This window comes from Coregonus clupeaformis, chromosome 11, assembly GCF_020615455.1.
Source record: "Coregonus clupeaformis isolate EN_2021a chromosome 11, ASM2061545v1, whole genome shotgun sequence".
NCBI classification, from domain to species: Eukaryota; Metazoa; Chordata; class Actinopteri; order Salmoniformes; family Salmonidae; genus Coregonus; species Coregonus clupeaformis.
This window is the reverse complement of record NC_059202.1, coordinates 47,883,028-47,905,358: the sequence shown is the minus strand read 5'-3', so window position 1 is coordinate 47,905,358 and position 22,331 is coordinate 47,883,028. Positions and strand designations below refer to the sequence as shown.

At 44.1% G+C, this 22,331-nt stretch overlaps 1 protein-coding gene across 1 annotated transcript in view; it reads right to left on the bottom strand.

Moving 5' to 3' along the window:
* Positions 1 to 22,331, bottom strand: part of LOC121577177 (copine-8-like) — an 81,228-nt gene that overhangs the window by 23,243 nt on the left and 35,654 nt on the right. The window contains exons 7-15 of the mRNA XM_045223631.1: positions 15,562 to 15,625; positions 15,114 to 15,217; positions 13,571 to 13,675; positions 7,521 to 7,562; positions 7,094 to 7,169; positions 6,411 to 6,464; positions 3,148 to 3,209; positions 2,592 to 2,638; positions 2,156 to 2,337 (exon numbers count right to left, since the gene is read on the bottom strand). Of these exons, the coding sequence (XP_045079566.1) occupies positions 2,156 to 2,337; positions 2,592 to 2,638; positions 3,148 to 3,209; positions 6,411 to 6,464; positions 7,094 to 7,169; positions 7,521 to 7,562; positions 13,571 to 13,675; positions 15,114 to 15,217; positions 15,562 to 15,625 (736 nt within the window). The remainder of the gene's footprint in view (positions 1 to 2,155; positions 2,338 to 2,591; positions 2,639 to 3,147; positions 3,210 to 6,410; positions 6,465 to 7,093; positions 7,170 to 7,520; positions 7,563 to 13,570; positions 13,676 to 15,113; positions 15,218 to 15,561; positions 15,626 to 22,331) is intronic.

Here is a 22,331-nt window from a genome sequence, read left to right as displayed (position 1 = left end):
AAAAATGACCAAAACATCAGCCAGGAAGCATAGGAGCTGAGAAGTGGTCTGTGGTCACCACCTGCAAAACCAGTCCTTTATTGGGGGTGTCTTGCTAATTGCCCATAATTTTCACCTGTTGTCTATTCCATTTGCACAACAGCATGTGAAATGTATTGTCAATCAGTGTTGCTTCCTAAGTGGACAGTTTGATTTCACAGAAGTGTGATTGACTTGGAGTTACATTGTGTTGTTTAAGTGTTCCCTTAATTTTTTTGAGCAGTGTATATTTAGTAGAAGGATGAAAAGTGTGATAGGGAAATATATACGTAAAATAAAATAAAATAAAAAAAACAGGCTATTTACACGGACACACAACAGAGAACACGACCGCAATGCTACGCCATCTTGGATCATCCATGAAGAACAAGGAGCTCTTCAAACAGGTAAGGGACAAAGTTGTTGAGAAGTACAGATCAGTGTTGGGTTATAAAAAAGTATATCCGAAACTTTGAACATCCCACGGAGCACAAAATTGAAAGAATATGGCACCACAACAAACCTGCCAAGAGAGGGCCCACCTAATCGCACGGACCAGGCAAGGAGGGCATTAATCAGAGAGGCAACAAAGAGACCAAAGATAACCCTGAAGGAGCTGCAAAGCTCCACAGCGGAGATTGGAGTATCTGTCCATAGGACCACTTTAAGCCGTACACTCCACAGAGATGGGCTTTACGGAAGAGTGGCCAAAAAAAAGCCATTGCTTAAAGAAAGAAACGTTTGGCAAACACGTTTGGCAAACACATTTGGCATTCGCCAAAAGGCATGTGGGAGACTCCCCAAACTTATGGAAGAAGGTACTCTGGTCAGATGAGACTAAAATTGAGCTTTTTGGCCATCAAGGAAAACGCTATGTCTGGCGCAAACCCAACACCTCTCATCACCCCGAGAACACCATCCCCACAGTGAAGCATGGTGGTGGCAGCATCATGCTGTGGGGATGTTTTTCATTGGCAGGGACTGGGAAACTGGTCAGAATTGAAGGAATGATGGTGCTAAATACAGGGAAATTCTTGAGGGAAACCTGTTTCAGTCTTCCAGAGATTTGAGACGGAGGTTCACCTTCCAGCAGGACAATGACCCTAAGCATACAGCTAAAGCAACACTCGAGTGGTTTAAGGGAAACCATTTAAATGTCTTGGAATGGCCTAGTCAAAGCCCAGACCTCAATCCAATTGATAATCTGTGGTATGACTTAAAGATTGCTGTAAACCAGCGGAACCCATCCAACTTGAAGGAGCTGCGGCTAGATGTGCCAAGCTTATAGAGACATACCCCAAGAGACGTGCAGCTGTAATTGCTGCCAAAGGTGGCTCTACAAAGTATTGACTTTGGGGGGGGGAATAGTTATGCACGCTGAAGTTGTCCGTTTTTTTGTCTTATTTCTTGTTTGTTTCACGAGAACAAATATTTTGCATCTTCAAAGTGGTAGGCATGTTGTGTAAATCAAATGATACAAACACCCAAAAAATCCATTTTAATTCCAGGTTGTAAATAGGAAGAAATCCAAGGGGGGTGAATCCTTTCGCAAGCCACTGTATACTCCCTATCTCTTCTTCCTTGTCCCTCTAGTATCCCCTCTCTCCCTCTCTCCCTCTCTCCCTCCCCCCATGTATCACCTTGTTAAAAGGCTGACTCAGTAAATTCTTAATGCTTCGATTAACTCTCCTTGAGTGTTACCCAACTGAGCAGCTGGAATGGCTGCCGGCGCCCGGGGCTGCATGGGCATCACATCTGGATAGGAACCTATACGTTCTAAATGGCACCCCATTCCCTATATAGTGTACTACGTATGAACAAAGCCTAATACTTTAAATCAGAGGATGGGCTCATTGTAATGTCTGGAGTGTAATGGGAACCATGTTTTTAATACCTTTCCATTCATCCCATTCCAGTCATAACAATGAGCCTGTCCTCTGAATTCTCCCTCCACCGGTCCAGAACCGGGATGGTCGTGAGACTGGCAGGTAAAAAGGATGGTGGGATGGAGGGAGATTACATGTACATTTTGGACAGTTAGCAGCTCGGGCATTCAAAACAGCAACTTTTCAGTTACGGGTTCTTAACTAGGCTACCAGCCGCCCTAGATGGAGGGGGGTGTCTCCAGTCTCCTCACCAGGGCGAACTCGTGCGAGACCTGTCCGTCTGGGGGCAGCTTGGCTCCGAAGCCCAGTGCAGGGAACATCTTGTCACTGTCGTAGTCCTGGATAATCTCCCCTACGGCTCTCAGAGCCATGGCATAGGCATTCAGCTGGTACGGACTCATGTAGTGTAGAGAGGTGGGCTGGGAGGGGTTGCCTGAAATCGAACATAATACAATACAACTGAGCTCAGAGCTGCTACACCTATCCCCTCAGGGTCTACATTGGAAGACAAGGGGTCAGCAGGGAGATTTTTTATTTTCAATGTCAAGACAAGTACACATGATATGAACTAGTTTTGTAACAGAGACTTGTATGGTATTGTAGCTAGAAGGTTGCCAATTCAAAATTGATGTCAAGAAAACCTTGCTGCCACACATGCAGAGGGTTCTCAAGTGCTAAACTACTCACCATTTGATGCTGTGAAATCAATTGCCACTGTGAAACTAATCTGAGTCCTACAAGACAAAAAAACAAGGAAGATATTAAACATAAATCATGCAAGATTCAATTAAACCATAATTCAAAGCGATCTCACTAACTCAATTAATTGACAAGGGGGTTATAACTAATCATTAATTGCAACATGAATATAGGCCTATGGGCTGATTAGTAATCCACTCAGCTATGAGTTTGTTCCTCCTTTCCATTACCACACTAGTGATGTAAGTGAGCCTAGCGCTAGATAAAGAGGTTACGATGGAAATCGTTTGTCAAATTAACATATTCCTATTGCTGTAATACATAATGTAAAGCTGCTTGGAAGCAAAACAAGCAAGCCAAGTTGGATGGGTACACAACACAATCAGAAAGCACAATATACAATAGAACGCTAGTACTAAATTATTTACTTGTAAACTTAATGCTCATCTAGGGATTATAGACATAAGATAAAGAGTGATGGTGTATCCAATGTGTCCCTATTCAAATAAAACTTTAATAAAAAATAAAAAACTTCAGGACGTACCCTCCTTTAATGTAATCCAGGAAGGTAAGTTCCATGTCCACCAGGCAGGACAGAAGGGTTACCTGGCAACATGTTCGGAGGTTAAAAGGATACTTTTTGAAGTTTTAGCTACTTTACATGAAGCTTAAAACTTTATAAAAGTGAACTTATCCCTTTAAAACACAAATCACATTTTATTTGTCATGTACACAGATTTGCAGGTGTTATAGCAGGTGCTGCGAAATGCTTATGTTACTAGATCCAACAGTGCAGTAGAATATCTCCCAAATACAATACAAATAAACAAATAATCCAAAAAATCTAAACAAGAAATCAAGAAATAAAAATCGTAGATATATTAGAGTGAGCATGTGTGAGAATCCAGAATATAAATATGTGGTGTGTATTGACAGTATATAATTAGGAAAATAAAATGGTATGTACAGTAGTATGTATATTAGGATGAGCTATGTTGAAAATATAGTATATACTGTACATACACAGTGAGTAAACAACAGTATATAAACAGAATATGAGGTGACAAGTGTTTATATATACAGTGAAGGAAAAAAGTATTTGATCCCCTGCTGATTTTGTACGTTTGCCCACTGACAAAGAAATGATCAGTCTATAATTGTAATGGTAGGTTTATTTGAACAGTGAGAGACAGAATAACAACAAAAAAAACAGAAAAACACATGTCAAAAATGTTATAAATTGATTTGCATTTTAATGAGGGAAATAAGTATTTGACCCCTTCTCAATCAGAAAGATTTCTGGCTCCCAGGTGTCTTTTATACAGGTAATGAGCTGAGATTAGGAGCACACTCTTAAAGGGAGTGATCCTAATCTCAGCTTGTTACCTGTATAAAAGACACCTGTCCACAGAAGCAATCAATCATTCAGATTCCAAACTCTCCACCATGGCCAAGACCAAAGAGCTCTCCAAGGATGTCAGCGACAAGATTGTAGACCTACACAAGGCTGGAATGGGCTACAAGACCATCGCCAAGCAGCTTGGTGAGAAGGTGACAACAGTTGATGCAATTATTCGCAAATGGAAGAAACACAAAATAACTGTCAATCTCCCTCGGCCTGGGGCTCCATGCAAGATCTCACCTCGTGGAGTTGCAATGATCATGAGAACAGTGAGGAATCAGCCCAGAACTACACGGGAGGATCTTGTCAATGATCTCAAGGCAGCTGGGACCATAGTCACCAAGAAAACAATTGGTATCACACTATGCCGTGAAGGACTGAAATCATGCAGCGCCCGCAAGGTCCCCCTGCTCAAGAAAGCACATATACATGCCCGTCTGAAGTTTGCCAATGAACATCTGAATGATTCAGAGGAGAACTGGGTGAAAGTGTTGTGGTCAGATCAGACCAAAATGGAGCTCTTTGGCATCAACTCAACTCGCCGTGTTTGGAGGAGGAGGAATGCTGCCTATGACCCCAAGAACACCATCCCCACCGTCAAACATGGAGGTGGAAACATTATGCTTTGGGGGTGTTTTTCTGCTAAGGGGACAGGACAACTTCACTGCATCAAAGGGACGATGGACGGGGCCATGTACCGTCAAATCTTGGGTGAAAACCTCCTTCCCTCAGCCAGGGCATTGAAAATGGGTCGTGGATGGGTATTCCAGCATGACAATGACCCAAAACACAAGGCCAAGGCAACAAAGGAGTGGCTCAAGAAGAAGCACATTAAGGTCCTGGAGTGGCCTAGCCAGTCTCCAGACCTTAATCCCATAGAAAATCTGTGGAGGGAGATGAAGGTTTGAGTTGCCAAACGTCAGCCTCGAAACCTTAATGACTTGGAGAATATCTGCAAAGAGGAGTGGGACAAAATCCCTCCTGAGATGTGTGCAAACCTGGTGGCCAACTACAAGAAACGCCTGACCTCTGTGATTGCCAACAAGGGTTTTGCCACCAAGTACTAAGTCATGTTTTGCAGAGGGGTCAAATACATATTTCCCTCATTAAAATGAAAATCAATTTATAACATTTTTTACATGCATTTTTCTGGATTTGTTTTGTTGTTATTCTGTATCTCACTGTTCAAATAAACGTCAAATTAAAATTATAGACTGATCTTGTCTTTGTCAGTGGGCAAACGTACAAAATCAGCAGGGGATCAAATACTTTTTTCCCTCACTGTACATGGGGTGTTAGTCTCAACGTGCAGGGCTGAGTACCGGGCAGGTAGCCGGCTAGTGATGGCTGTTCAACAGTCTGATGGCCTGGTGATAGAAACGGTTTTTCAGTCTCTCGGTCCCGGCTCGGATGCACCTGTACCGTCTCTGTCTGCTAGTTGGTAGCTGAGTGAACAGACCGTGGCTTCGGTGGCTGAGATCCTTATGATCTTCCTGGCCTTCCTTTGACAGCAAGTGCTGTAAATGTCCTGGAGGGCAGGCAGCGTGCCCCCCATGGTGCGTTGGGCTGACCACACCACCCTCTGGAGAGTCATGTGGTTGAGGGTGGTGCAGTTGCCATACCAGGCCGTACTGCAACCCGACAAAATGCTCTCAATGGTGCATCTGTAGAAGTTTGTGAGGGTCTTAGGGGCCATCCCGCACTTCAGGATTTCATTGGAAATACAGTAGTATCATTGTCACGCCCTGACTCAGGGGACGCTTAAATGTTGAGTCAGGGTGTGTATATTCTTTGTGGTGTTTTCTATGTTTTGATCTATTATGTGTAGATCTATGTTGGCCGGTGTGGTTCCCAATCAGAGGCAGCTGTAGCTCGTTGTCTCTGATTGGGGTTCATACTTTGGCAGCCTATTGGCATTAGTGGGTTGTGGGATCTTGTTCCTTGTAAGGTATGTTGTGTGTTCTACCTTGGACTTCACGTTTCGTTTTGGTTTGTTATTTTGTCGTGGGTTTATAAGTTAATAAACATGTACGTATATCACGCTGCGCCTTGGTCTGACCCGTCATTCAAACGAACGTGACAATCATAATTATAACACCTACTTAAATATGGCAAAACAACAATAGAGTTGGCTGAAAGACATACAGTACAATACTAAGCTACTAATTCAACTGTGACTCCTTTGGGCTATGAACAGGCGGAAAATAAGTGCAGAATTACATCCATAGCATGCATCCCAAGTGGTATCCTATTCCCTATATAGTGCAGTATTTTGACGAGGGCCCAGAGGGCTGTAGGGATTATGGTGCCATTTGAGACACAGCCATGCAATCCCACTAAGATACAGCTAGGGTTGAAAGATAAGTGGCCTTTTCAAGTCAGAGTCTAAGAGGGTATCGACTCACTGTTCCCGAGTTGAGGTATTTCTTCTTCTTGCCTTTCTTCTTTGGATTTACCACCTGCAGAGAACAGAACATGGCTTGGTTCACTTTGTTGTGTCTTATTGATCTTGAGTTGAAAACAAAGCCAAGGCAACTGAAAGCCTGACTTAAAATATGTTTTTTCTTCAATCAAAATGACTGCTTAGACCAGGGGTGTCATACTCATTTTGCCCTGGGGGCCGCATTCGGTCTTCAACAAGGTCCGGAGGGGCGCACTGAACATTTGTATATTTCCTCACCGACAAAATGTGCAAAACAAAAGTCCTCTATCCATCGTTTTGGGAATTGTCTATGCTCCCTGACTGTCTAGCTTTCATTTCGGTGATTTTTAGCGAGCTGGACACAGTTTTGATTTTTGGTTTGAATCATTTGAAAGTATATTGAGTTTGTTTTCCCTCACCCCAAAAATAATTTACCCGTTACTCAAACCACCCGCGTGCCTGATTTGACCCCCTCGCGGGCCAGATGTTTGACGCCCCTCTCCTAGACTCTGCAATACCACCCTCGAAGGCTCAATGTTTGGGTAAACGGTTAAGATAAGGGTGTGTGTGTGTGTGTGTGTGTGTGCTTGTATCACTATCCTTGTGGGGGCGTGCGTTAGTGTGTGTGTGAATGTGTGTGTGTATACCTGCTACAACATGTCTCACCTCGTAGCTGTGAAACTGTGACTGGCCTCTTGACATCTCCCTGTAGCTGGTATTGAATTCCCCAATGAAGTCATGGCTGGAAGAGTAAACACACACAGTGTCTCACACACCTGCTGAGGGGGTTTTCCAGCTGGGATCGCCTTTTTAGGAACAGATCCGATGGTTTAAACATTACTTTTCAAAATGCCTTTGCTGCAACATAGGTACATTGTTAATGTGACAAACTCCATCCCAGAGTGACACCAAGCAGCAAGTTTGTTTGCAATAATCTAACAGTAACCTACATTATGTAATGACACCCATGAAATACATAAACACAATTTCTGAGTGCAGACACTATTCATGTGGTTGCCCCTGGGGCAGTTACTATAGCAGAAGTGCAGATAATAAGTAGAGTGTGTGTGTATGTGTCTGAGACAGTACCCACCCTCCATCTCGGTCCCAATCATACACCTCCACTTTTATGCTCCTGAAGGAGAGAGAGAGAGAGAGAGAGAGAGCGAGAGAGAGATAGAAACTCCATTTGAAAAACCAATTAGTGTGTCTGATTGAGAATCTCTGCTGTTTAAAAGAGAGGTGCTCATCTGTGAAAGAGGATGGTCTGGCTCTAAGAGGGTCTGCTCTCAGAAAGGTGTCTGCTTTTGGGATTCAATGTGCTAAGGGAGTGAAAGTTATTTATAATAAGAGAAAATCTGACCTCTGACATGGAAATGGATGGCCCTCTCATGCCCCCTCAATTTGCGTCTTGGTTTTAACTTAACAGCCCTTCACTGACAAGGAGGTAAGCTATTTAAAGAGTGCATGGTGGGTGGAGGAATTGACAGACAAATCTATAGATATAGCAGCCAGAGCCTAATTTCGTCTGTCAAACAGGTAGGCCTACCTCTTATTTCTTAAATAGGAAGAAATAGGATCCAACACAAAGCCCTCTTGTTAGTAAAGTCTAATTAAAATGACGTTGAAATGAATTATGCCTACTCAAATTTGCCTACTTTCAGCACCATGAGCTGTCCATTTCCGATTGATTGTGCCACGGCTGCTGCTTCAAGTTTCAGCACCACAATGTTATTTTGAGGTCAATAACTCTGATAAATATAGTATGGGCAAGAAACATATTGTTTTTAATCAAATTAATTATAGTAGAAGCAAGCTATCAAAGTTGACCTCCGGTCCTCCTTCTCATCTTTAGCAACTCCTCAAACTGAACAGAACATAGGCTATAGGCTAGTCGGCATGCAAGACAGTGCATTTTTGGACTAGGCCAAAAAGTATTAATTATTTTCGGCAGAAACCTTTGACTCTCCTCCTGAACTGCCACCATAGCCCTACACAGCACAGCCATTGGTTAAGCAGCACACAAAAAAGTTTTTGATCAGCAAGAGCAGAGCAGGCCGGGGCTCTGGGTTGAATATCAATTGCAGTGTGTAATGCAGCCTAGTTTTATTTCCACCATCCCAGCAGCTACCTTAGAAATATAACTTTGCTCTGTGCTTCTCCGAGCATGCACTTTGTTGCCTATAGGCTATGGATCATTTGATTGAGACCACACTAAATAGCCTACAGGCACAATTTATATTGCGCTGCCAGCAGAGAATCAGAGATGAGGGGTGGCATCGGGCACACATCGATATATAGCCTAATAAGCAACTAATTCTAAAACACTGACAAATATAGAAATTTCATCAATAACAAATTACATGACCTTCAACTGGACTAGATTGCAGGAGTCACGGTCACAAAACGAACAATTGCAGCAGCAGCCACTGCTTTGTACCTGAATCCTCAAGTGGTTATAGAAATGGTTTGTGGTCAACTATAATGTACAGGAATACTGATGTCTATTTATTCATGTGTTGTGGTTTCTTAAGTACCACTTGGTTCTTAGTGATATAGGCAGACGTCACACCTACGAGGCCTGGCTAGCTCTGGTAACTCTAAGTGGATTGCAGTTATTATAGTAACAGATTGGATTTTACAGATCTTTTTTTTAAACCACATCTTAAACTGCTTTAACACTAGAACCGCTAAAGCAGTCATTTTGACTGCTGAGCAAATCCAGCTTTATGGATGTGACATTTGCACACAAAATGAGAAACAAAATGTCTCACAGAATTGACTTATCAAGCATAACTAAAAATATTGATGTGTATTTGTAGAACCCTATAGGGGAAGTGTAGACACAAAATTACAAAATTCTAAGTAATACCACTGTGAAGTTACGGAACCACGAAACTTGCGTTATGGATGTGATGCAAATGGACAGGCATATTTTGAGAGAATGGACACATCAGCAAAAGTCTGTGCATCTCAAAGTCTTAGGGTAAAATATTAATAGGCACTTTGAAAGTAAGGCTTGGCTACACACAAAAACAACTATGATGAAAATAAAAAAATGGTCATATATACTTTAGAGAGGAAAATGTACCGTTATGGATGCGACATTCTCCGTTACGGATGTTTAAAGATTTCTTCATCAAACTTAACATAATACTTTTGTTGTCATCTGAAAATACAGTGTACCTCAAGGAACCAAGAAATCACCAATATCTTGAATTAGTTATTGCATAGGCTATCAAAGTGCACTCGTGGGTCCCGTCTTAACCAATCATAAATGCACAAATGTGCTAAGAAATGCATTTACAATTCTTTATTTGAAAATCTCTATTTTGATTGCGAATTAGAGTGCTGCATACCTCAACAATTATATTATATAGGTGTAAATATTTATAACACTAGAGGAAAATGTTATGATGTGACATTCTGCGTTATGGATGTGACTGGGTCCCAAAAGACAGACAGCAAATTATGACACTGCACTCCATTTCACAATTACAACGTTTTAGTAATTTCATTCTAGATCATTAATGACAGATGTATTATTAATCACCTACTGAGTAACAGAATAAACATGCAAAAACTAACTCAATTTAAAAAAAAATCTATAAACTCATGCTTTGTATTAATCTCACACCCTTTAGTCTGCTAGCACAGGCGCTATGAAATGATACCTCCTCCCCGTTGTCCAAAAAAGGACACAGGGACTGGACAACTTGACTTGCAGCCACCCAAGCCTTGTTGTCCTTGACTGGCAAGATGTACACAAATACCAAACATTAGGAACACCTTCCTAATTAAGTTGACCCCCTTCCCCTCCACAGGGATGCTGGCCCATGTTGACTCCAATGCTTCCCACAGTTGTGTCAAGTTGGCTGGATGTCCTTTGGTTGGTGGATCATTCTTGATACACACAGGAAACTGTTGAGTGTGAAAAACCCAGCAGCGTTGCAGTTCTTGACACAAACCGGTGCGCCTGGTATCCTACTACCATACCCCATTCAAAGACACTTGTATTTTTTGTCTTGCCCATTCACCGTCAATGGCATACATACACAATCCATGTCTCAATTGTATCAAGGCTTAAACATCCTTCTTTAACCTGTCTCCTCCCCTTCATCTACACTGATCTGAAGTGGATTTAACAAGTGACATCAATAAGGGATCATGGCTTTTACCTGGATTCACCTGGTCAGTGTATGTCATGGAAAGAGCAGGTGTTCTTAATGTTATGCAGACTCAGTGTATACCTCTAACCCTGGACTCAGGGACTGATGCACCCATTTCATTCCCTTGTTTATTTGAGCTAGCTGGACTCATTCCTCACTCATCCCTTATCATCTCTACTATATCTTGATGTATGTCATTATGTTGATGTCTTTCCTATGAAGGGTTAAACTTCTTCATTTTCGTTACGTGGAATGGTAAAGAAAAGAAGAAGAAAAAAGTTTCATTAGATTATAACCTACCAGTGGCACAAGGTTTACACTTTCGTAGACATTTCTTGTCAGATCATAAAACTCAGCATGACCGGTGAAAGTTTATGGATTTTTAAGACCTTCATTATGTTTATGAATTTAAGACCTTTATTATGCCATGTGATCACATGCAATGCTCCAGTTAGCTGAACAACGCATGATTGCAGGTCATATGAAACGTGAGTACACCCGAAATAGATCACACACACAGAGAGATAAAGATTGCCCACTAGCTCCTTTGCTAACATGAAAACACTTTGGAAGCAGTAGGAAGGGCATTAACATTTTATCATGATTGCGTTATGCAGTGATGCTGACTAGTGAGTCATTGATCATGTTATGAAGAGTCCATAACGGTCACATCCGTTACTCTTAGAACGAGTACTGACAAAGAGAAAAAGGAAACCAATTATAGGTCACTTAAGCCCTTGATGTAAGTTAGCTTTGCACAGAAAGTTTGCATACAATCATACTCGAAACGCCTCCATGATAACAACCTTTCCTCAAAAACATTACGGATGTGACACTGCCTGTCCAAATCAGCGTTCTATCTTCACTAGACTGTAGAATTTTATACTAGCACTCAATGGACAAAAAATGGTTTGATATTGTTTCATGAACCTTCTGACTTGGTCAGAAACACAGGGGGAGATGTGAGTACCAAAACAAGTTCTGTAAGCCATTGCCAAAAGCTATGAAACCTGGTTGACTGAAAATACTTATTTTGAGACTTTGTATCCTACTTTGTAGTAACAATAACATTCAATTTTGGCAAATATAAAAGGCCAAATGTAGTCTTTAGTTCAAAATACACACATTCAAGGTAAAAAAATACACACATTCAAGGTAAATATGAAAGTAGTTTAATTAGGAAATAAGCTATTTAGTTTTTCATGCTCAGGTTGACCTTACCATGGAATTGCTCTGCTCATGAATTTTTGTATTTTATTACTCTGCCATTTCTTAAGTCATACTCCCCTTGTCCTTGACTTTTCCTAAATAAGTATATAACACATTGTTGGTGTTAGAATCTTAATATCACAAACAGAACTGGAGTTATAACCAGTTTTAGGAGGGTTTTCCCTGTTGCCCCTCCTTCTCCCAACAGTAGGGCCTGCTCCGCTCCTTGATACTCACCCCGATAATTGCCTAGAAACTGAACCTAAACTATACTGAAACTAATTTCACACATACTGTATAACAACAGATGAAATAAATTAAGTAAAGTATGATGGGGGAGAATGGGTGAGTTGATGAGCGAGGGGAAGCCAACGATGCCTAATTATGTAATCACTAATTGTGAATGAAGAACAGGGCGGGCCATTCTATTGTATTGATCCATTCTAATTATAATCTTAAAATGGTATGTACCCTATATCAGTCAACTGAATCAAAGCAGTCTTTTCAGTCTACTCTGTCCTACTTGGAGTAGGCTACACAGTGAGAGCGTGGGTAATTGTACATGCTGAACGGCTTTCAATATCTGGGAAAATATCCACTTCAGGCAGCAGGTGAGTGAGTGTCGGAGAATGTGATGAGGAGGCTTGTGGAACCTTAAGTTGGCAAGGGAAGAAATGTCACCAGGGACCATTTCTTCCCTTCACTGTCATTGGCGAACAAGTTGCTTGCAAAGAAAACAAGTCTGGCCGGCACCATGAACAAAGTGAGACGGGAGCTAAATAAGGCACCTGCCCAGCCGTTGTAGGGCTACTCCACAATGGTGCTGAATAATGACAAGATGACGGAGATACAATTAAGAGAAAACTGGAGACTATTATGCACTACAACCAAACAAAGGTATATCTAAGTGTGTCAAGCAAGAGAAAGTTATGAAAATGTGATCTACTGTTAGAACAAGGGCTAATAGCTAAATGATGCCATTACGTGAAGACGCACACAAGCACAATTAAAGGATAAATGCCAACATTCTGTACATTACCTTGGAAATAATGGACGAAGCCGCCGAGTCCCTTTGCGGAGTTCATTTTTCCAAGGTAATGTACAGAACGGAGGCATTTATTCCGCTTATAACACAGTTGCCAAAGAAAACAATATGAAAGCGCACATTTACCGGTGGAAATAAAAAATGTTGTTTTATTTTAATTTTTATAAGAGAATTCATACTTTCTCATCTGATGTTTAGGCTACTGAAGTTTTCATTATTTGACCGTGGGTATTATTTGACCGCGGGTATTATTTGACCGCGGGTATATTTTTATTTTGTTATAGAAATAAGCTATTGCCGTGTTCCAGCACATATGCTTTCTGTTTCATAGTTGTAACAAAGGCACTCCACAAATATTAATTTTTTACATATAGCCTACGCTAACATACTGTAAATGAATGAAAATGCTATTGTGTTATTTGAAAACGTTACCCAAGGCCTTCATAAACACAACCAAATGATTATTTTTGCGATAGCATTTATGAAATGTATGAATTACACTGTTGGACTGTTGCAGTCAGAGTGACTGCTCATTAGATTGAAGGGGGGGTCCCTCGAGGCCCAGTGGTTCTAGTGTTAACTGGAGTGCACTGTAGTGTAGTAATGTAGTGTAGAAGGAGGAAGTCACTACAAAAGGGACTATCTCTGCCATTCTCATTTTTATTTCAAAGTGCTGAATCTATGCATCTGTTAGTTACCTGCATCTATGGTATGAGTTACCTGTCATAGTCTCCGTTGCACAGGGCCTTGACGGGGATCTTGAAGGCTTGCCACACTGGGTCCAGAGTGTTCTTCATCACCTCTGTCTTATGGCAGATAGTAAATCTAGAAACACACGCACACAAGCACACACACAATGGCTGTTAGGACCCTTTCAAGACAACATGTTGTTGTCAACGCCTACTTATTTCTTGCTCTATAAAAGTCAAAACAAAACAACAGCAGCTTCCTGTTCTTATACAGGATGCAGTGTGGCCATGTGGTCAGGGTGGGCATGCTGCTGTTGTGCCCCGGAGCTAGCCATTTAAACTGCTTCAGTAAATATCCAGCTGCACAAAAGCCAAACGTGTTAAGTGTAAGATAAGTGAGGCAGCTCGCATAAAAACATCTGCTGGGCAAATGTGTGTTTAACTCAGTCTCAACCACCCTCTATTTTCTTTACCCTTCATTTCTCCTCTCCTCTCTTCCTTTCTTTCACGTCCACTCATCCCTTACCACCTACACTCTCTGTGTATGTCTCGACAGGGACGTAGTATAGGGTACATAACATGAGTCTTATGAGTGGGCAGTATTATATACCATATACAGTAGTATTGCTATTTGGAGCGGGTACAGTATTTGTTCTGTGTCTACATTTACATTTTAGTCAGTTAGCAGATGCTCTTATCCAGAGAGACTTACAGTTAGTGCATTCATCTTAAAATAGCTAGGTGGGACAACCACATATCACAGGCATAGAAAGTACATTTTTCCTCAATAAAGCAGCTATCAGTAGAATAAGAGTAGGATTATGTAAGATACTGTTTGAAGGGTTTAAGATGTTTTCAGAAGATGGGCAGGGACTCTGCTGTTCTAGCTTCAGGGGGAAGCTGGTTCCACTATTGGGATGCCAGGACAGAGAAGAGCTTGGACTGGGCTGAGCTGAGTGGGAGCTGCCCTCCCGTAGGGGTGGGAGGGCCAAGAGACCTGAGGTGGCAGAACGGAGTGCTCGGGTTGTAGGGTTTGAGCATAGCCTGAAGGTAGGGACAGTTCCTCTTGCTGTTCTGTAGGTAAGCACCATGGTCTTTTTGTGGATGCGAGATTCGACTGGAAGCTACAGACTTATTTTCCACTGTGTATGGGCAGAAAGGGGATACAACTGACATTCAACCGAAATGTGTCTTCCGCATTTAACTCAACCCCTCTGAATCAGAGAGGTGTGTGGGGCTGCCTTAATCGATGACCACGTCATCGGCACCCGGGTAGCAGTTGTTGTTGAGGGTTAACTGTCTTGCTCAAGGGCAGAATGGCAGATTTTTCCACCTTGCCGGCTCAGGGATTCGAACTAGCGACCTTTCGGTTACTGGCCCAACGCTCTTAACCGCTAGGCTACCTGCCGCCCTTCACATAGTACAGTATATATACTGTATGTAAACAAATATGATGTAATAACACTTTAATAATACAAATGTTAGCGGTTGTGAATTAATCAAGTTTTGATTAGATTTGTATGTTGTTTTGTACAAAATGTAATAATAAATCAAAGCTTGTCGTGACGACTTACGATCCATCTTCGTTACCGCGGTAGAAGACCAGAAAAGGATCCGATTTCCCAAAGAAATCTTTCTTGTCCAACTTGTTCCCACAGAACTGCAGCATCACTGACTCCTAGAGAGAACAGGTTACAAATAGATGGAACAGACAGACAATCAAAACCACAGACTGGGAAAATAGCACATAATATTCAAATATTTTTTCTAATTTGTTTACATTTCGTGACCTGTTTTGATTGACTGGGTCCCTTAGTATTTAGGGAGTTATTTCTAGGAAAACAGGCAAAAAGTCGTTTTTTTGCTCCCATGTAGAGTATGTGGCTATGTATGATGGAATATCCACTGTTTAAAATGCTAAAGTTGTTCCATTTTGATGATGACTGTTCATTCAAATGGGAACACTTACAACAGCTGCATACTATGATTTCCTATTTATTTTTACACACAAAAACCACTCACCCTGCAATTGCTCAGCTCCTCTGCTCTCACTATGATGGTACCACACTTCTTCCCTGGAATCCCACTGTTAAAACACAAAAGAGAGAGACTAGAATCATCACTTCTGGCAGCGTTACTGTACATTTGTGTGTTGTTCATGGCACTCCGTCCATTTTTGTATTTTATTTTAGTTCACCTTTATTTATACAGGTAAGTCAATTAACAACCAATTCTTATTTACAATGACGACCTGTCCATCTAGCATGTCATACATGAATCGTCAATACCTTCCTTGACAAAGATGAGGCCTGGCGTTTTGTGCAGAATGTCAACAGACAGAAAGAACTTGACCAAGTCTAAAAATAGACAAATGAATGCCAGAACCCAAAGGCTTGGTTTAGACTGGAGAGAGAGAGCAACATTGTTTTTCATGTGGCTAAGTAGAGCTATGTAATGTTGCTGGAATTATGCAATAATATGCATGGAGGAAAATAGATGGCAAATTGAAGTGAGTCTTTGAAATGCAGCCGGGGCTCTCGGAGGCACAGCGAGAGAAGCACTCACTGACTGGGTGAGCAGTGAGCACAAAACCTTGGCACTGGAGGGGAGGTGGGAGGTGGGGGGGGACGACATAGCACGGGAAAGGGAGATGGAAAGAGACTGTGAGAGAGAGAGGAGGAGAGAGTCAGCGAAAGAGTGAATGAGTAGCTGAGTGTGATAGAGAGACACAAAAACAGAAAGGGAGGGAGAGATAGAAAGAGAATGAGCGAGAGAGAAAGGGACGGGGAGTAAGAGAGAGTGAGGGTATAGGAAAGAGGTGGCTGGATAAAGAAGACGAATGGCATTGAACTAACTATGCAGTTCATACAATTAAATGATCTACAGAGTTGATCTGGTTCCCTTTCAGTCAGTCAACTCGGTACAACACAGCTATGGGGAGTTCACATGCTAGCGCCCTCTACTGAAGAACATTAGAATCACGCCTGAGAAGGCCAATGAACACCGTGCCTCACCGGAAGTCCCGCCTTCCACAGGTGATAAACCCAAGTCACGGATTCATTCCTTCAAGTCTTCTGCTCTTCACCTCGAGCTGAGCAGAACAATTTAATGTATTCTTTAAAATAATAATGGGAACGCGAAATATCAGGGTTTACTCTAACTTAACATGGGCGTGCTCATCCTTCTGGAAATTGTGTGTTAAAGCTTGGTAACTGGCTTTGTGAGTTTCCTGCTGAATCTGTTAGTTATTCTTCTGCCTGTTTAGCCGGGCTAATTGGCGGAGTAATGTAACCAAAACGACGAAAGCTAACAAGCTGGGCTCGGGTTCAAGACCTTGTCGAAATAAATTAAAAGATACTCACATTTTGTTATCTGTTTCGACACGGTGCATGCTCCAGCTGCCCCCCGCTCGGGTCAGCTTGCGTGCGGGACGGTGTCAGTAACAGTGGCTTGCACGCCGCTGTCACTGTTCCCCTAGTCAATGGTGCGCGCAGGTTCCCTTGGCAAACGTATGGAATTCTTATGGCTTCCTCTCACGGGTGCCCGTACCTCGGCTGGGTATGAGTTACGTGACCCAAGGATGATTTGGGGCTTTAGTCGGATCAAATGTCTTGTCTGCTTGGGCTGAGGCATGCGAAAGCTGACCTAGCTCAACCCGGTTGCTGTGCGCTCTGTCACCGGCTAAGGGAGGTGACTTGAAGGGAGAGAGCTGCCGGGTCGGTGGTCACGCCCGGCCGCATGTACCTGCCTCGGTCAAACACGTTTACCACTCTTCCCAAACTTGGCCGATGATCCGGTCTTATGTGGAGGGGATCAGGCTAGCTAAACAGCGCTGCATAGTGTGCTACCCAGGTTAGCTGACTCGTCAAGGCGAGCTAGCTAGTGTACTGCTACTGGTGATTCCTGCCTCCCATGGTGGAATTGATTGTGTAGCTCTCTCGTTTAGCATACATAAGTTCTACAGCTGCACCATGTCACTGCTCCCAGTGTAGCCCACAGTGTGCTTACGGCTGGGACAGGAGAGGGTCATTACGCAGCGTGCAGATTGCGCAATACCCGGGTACCACTGGCTTTCCATTCGGGTTGGAACTCTGGGTGGTCTGCCGTGGGCCATTTCATTTGGTGTCCGCTACGGTCGGTATGGGGCGTGATTTCATATCCCAATAGCTGTGTTGTACGGAGTTGACCGACTGAAAGGGAACGTACAGTTATGGCTATAACTACTGTTCCCTGTAGGAGGGAAATTAGGTACAACACCTGTTTGGCCCCGCACCGCCCAGTTCTGGGCTCGATGAAGAGCGGTACTGAATTGAACGAACGTATCTGTGCCTCGGGTTTATCACGTGTGGAAGACGGGGCTTCCGGTGAGGCACACTGTTCATTGGCCTTGTCAGGATTGGTTCAAATGTTCTTCAGTAGAAGGCGCTAGTGCACAAACTCCCCATAGCTGTTTTCCTTGTTTCCCACCTTCAGGGAACAGTTAGTCATAACTGTACATTCTCACCTGTAGTCTAGAACAGGGACTACACAATCTATACTCTTTTGGCTCACTTTCCCACCTTTAAGTGAAAAGAAAATATCTGGACCAGCACAGTATGGTGGGTATCACAGGACAATGTAAAAAGGGGTATACTTGTCATGTGAAATAGTATAATAAATGCTGTGTGACATCTCAATGCCTGTTTGTGGTGTGCCTCCTAAAATCATCACAGCCAGCATTGTTTAGTTCTGCACATATGCTCCTCCTTTGCTCTGCTCTTAATTTGTAAAATCTTCCTCCACTCCACCGAGCACAAGTGCCACGCTTTTGACTAGGCCGTCTCCATGTAAATAGAGGTGCCACTTGAAGATACAGTGGACCGGCTGCATACAAACACACACACACAAAACACACACACTGAATGAGTGTAGCCTGAGATGATTATGTAACTCAATAACAGTGGAACAGTCTTATATCATCGTCTTGTGTTCCATTCTTCTGCAGACCCATTCAGCTGCAACTACCCAATGATTCATACATACATACTGTACATACATTTGCCACACACACACACCACACATGCACGCACACACACGCACGTGCATACATACAGAAACACACATGAACACACACACAAAATCATCTCAGGCACACACAAACACAGTGGTGCGAATGCCACCCCACTCACGGTTCACACATGAAGAACACCCTGCTCTCAGTGCCTCAGGAAGTAAAGAAATGGACCTCCAACACATTGCATGCGTCCCAAATAGCACCCTATTCCCTATATAGTGCACTGCTTTTGACCAGACCCCTACTGGCCCAGGTCAAAAGTAGTAAGTATAAAGTAGTAGTATAAAGGGAATAGGGTGCCATTTGGGAATAGGGTGCCATTTGGGACGCATACATTTTCCTCTTTGCCCTTAAAACCATTAGTGGAGGTGACAGAGGGCCTCCTAACACTATAACAAATCTGCTTCAAAATACCAGGCCATATTGTACTGTATGTTACAATATACTGGAATACATCACTGAAGATACAGCATGTACAGTCGGTCAAAAGTTTTGAGAATGACAAATATTAGTTTTCACAAAGTCTGCTGCCTCAGTTTTGATGATGGCAATTTGCATATACTCCAGAATGTCATGAAGTGTCACGCCCTGGCTCTGGGGACTCTTATATGTTGAGCCAGGGTGTTCGTTTCTATGTGTAGTGTCTATGTTTTGTTTTCTATGTGTTCTTTTCTAGATCGTGTATTTCTGTGTTGGCCGGGGTGGTTCCCAATCGGAGGCAGCTGTGTCTTGTTGTCTCTGATTGGGAACCATACTTAGGCAGCCTGTTGTGCACTTGTCATTTGTGGGATCTTGTTCCGTGTAGGTTTGTGTTTATAACCGAGGACTTCACGTTTCGTTTTGTTGTATCGTGTATTAAGTACTATTAAAAGTATGTACGCATATCAGGCTGCGCCTTGGTCCACTCATTATAACGATCGTGACAGAAGATCCCACCATAACAGGACCAAGCAGCGTGTCCAGGAGCAGACAGCCTGGACTTGGGAGGAGATCCTGGACGGGAAGGGATCCTGGACTTGGGAGGAAATCCAGGCCGGAATGGATCGCCGTCCGTAGGAGGAGACTGTGGAGGCGCGCCATAGAGAGGAGCAGCGGCGCCAACCGTGCCGACGTCGGACATGCAAGAGGCAACCAAGATTTTTTTGGGGGGGGGCACACGGCATGGACGACGGGGCAGCTACAGGGCAAATCTGCAGAATAGGAGAGGAGGCCACCAGGTTACGGGGGCTATTGGTCATGAGGGAGCAGGAGTTAGTTGGTCAGAGGGAGGAACTACTGGAGGCGATAAGGGAGAAGGAGAGTGTAGAGGCACGGCGAGAAGAACTGGTTAGGCAGCAGAGGGAGCGGAGGTTTATGAGGAACCCCAGTCCCGCTCCTCGCACCAAGCAAGTGGTGTGTGTCACCAGTCCGGTCCGGCCCGTTCCTGATCCCCGCACTAAGTTAGTGGTGCGTGTTCCCAGTACGGCCCAACCCGTTCCTGCTCCCCGCACTAAGTTAGTGGTGCGTGTTCCCAGTACGGCCCGACCCGTTCCTGCTCCCCGCACTAAGTTAGTGGTGCGTGTTCCCAGTACGGCCCGACCCGTTCCTGCTCCCCGCACTAAGTTAGTGGTGCGTGTTCCCAGTACGGCCCGACCCGTTCCTGCTCCCCGCACTAAGTTAGTGGTGCGTGTTCCCAGTACGGCCCGACCCGTTCCTGCTCCCCGCACTAAGTTAGTGGTGCGTGTTCCCAGTCCGGCCCGACCCGTTCCTGCTCCCCGCACTAAGTTAGTGGTGCGTGTTCCCAGTACGGCCCGGCCTGTTCCTGCCCCTCGCACCAAGCCTGTGGTGCGCGTCGCCAGCCCGGCCCGACCTGTTCCTGCCCCTCGCACCAAGCCAGTGGTGCGCGTCGCCAGCCCGGCCCGGCCTGTTCCTGCCCCTCGCACCAAGCCTGTGGTGCACGTCGCCAGCCCGGCCCGGCCTGTTCCTGCTCCCCGCACCAAGCCAGTGGTGCGCGTCGTCAGTCCGGCACGGTCCGTGCCTGTTCCACCGGTGCCTGGTCCGGCACTGGTCAGCTGCTTCACACCGGAGCCAAAGCAATCCGCTCCACCGATGTCCAGTCCAGCTCCAGCCAGCGGGACCAGACCAGGGGCGCTACGGGGGGGTAGCTAGAGGGTGGTGGTCACGCCCGTAGCCGGATCCGCCTCCGAGGCGGAATGCCCACCCGGCCCCTCCCCTGTTGGGTTTAGTTGGCGCGGTCGCAGTCCGCGCCTTTGGGGAACGGGTACTGTCACGCCCTGGCTCTGGGGACTCTTATATGTTGAGCCAGGGTGTTAGTTTCTATGTGTAGTGTCTATGTTTTGTTTTCTATGTGTTCTTTTCTAGATCGTGTATTTCTGTGTTGGCCGGGGTGGTTCCCAATCAGAGGCAGCTGTGTCTTGTTGTCTCTGATTGGGAACCATACTTAGGCAGCCTGTTGTGCACTTGTCATTTGTGGGATCTTGTTCCGTGTAGGTTTGTGTTTATAACCGAGGACTTCACGTTTCGTTTTGTTGTATCGTGTATTAAGTACTATTAAAAGTATGTACACATATCACGCTGCGCCTTGGTCCACTCATTACGACGAACGTGACATGAAGAGTGATCAGATGAATTGCAATTAATTACAAAGTCCCTCTTTGCCATGAAAATGAACTTAATCCCCAAAAAACATTTCCACTGCATTTCAGCCCTGCCACAAAAGGACCAGCTGCCATCATGTCAATGATTCTCTCGTTAACACAGGTGAATGTTGACGAGGACAAGTCTGGAGATCACTCTGTCATGCTGATAGAGTTAGAATAACAGACTGGAAGCTTTAAAATGAGGGTGGTGCTTGAAATAATTGTTTTTCCTCTGTTAACCATGGTTACCTGCAAGGAAACACGTGCCATCATCATTGCGTTGCACAAAAAGGGCTTCACAGGCAAGGATATTGCTGCTAGTAAGATTGCACCTAAATCAACCATTTATCGGATCATCAAGAACTTCAAGGAGGTTCAATTGTTGTTGAAAAGTCCAGCAAGCGCCAGGACCGTCTCCTAAAGTTGATTCAGCTGCGGGATCAGGGCACCACCAGTGCAGAGCTTGCTCAGGAATGGCAGCAGGCAGGTGTGAGTGCATCTGCATGCACAGTGAAGCGAATACTTTTGGAGGATGGCCTGGTGTCAAGAAGGGCAGCAAAGAAGCCACTTCTCTCCAGGAAAAACATCAGGGACAGACTGATATTCTGCAAAAGGTACAGGGATTGAACTGCTGAGGACTGGGGTAAAGTCATTCTCTCTGATGAATCCCCTTTCCGATTGTTTGGGGCATCCGGAAAACACCTTGTTTGGAGAAGACAAGGTGAGCGCTACCATCAGTCCTGTGTCATGCCAACAGTAAAGCATCCTGAGACCATTCATGTGTGGGGTTGCTTCTCAGCCAAGGGAGTGGGCTCACTCACAATTTTGCCTAAGAACACAGCCATGAATAAAGAATGGTACCAACATATCCTCCGAGAGCAACCTCTCCCAACCATCCAAGAACAGTTTGGTGACGACCAATGCCATTTCCAGCATGATGGAGCACCTTGCCATAAGGCAAAAGTGATAACTAAGTGGCTCGGGGAACAAAACATCAAAATGTTGGGTCCATGGCCAGGAAACTCCCCAGACCTTAATCGCATTGAGAACTTGTGGTCGATCCTCAAGAGGCGGGTGGACAAACAATAACCCACAAATTC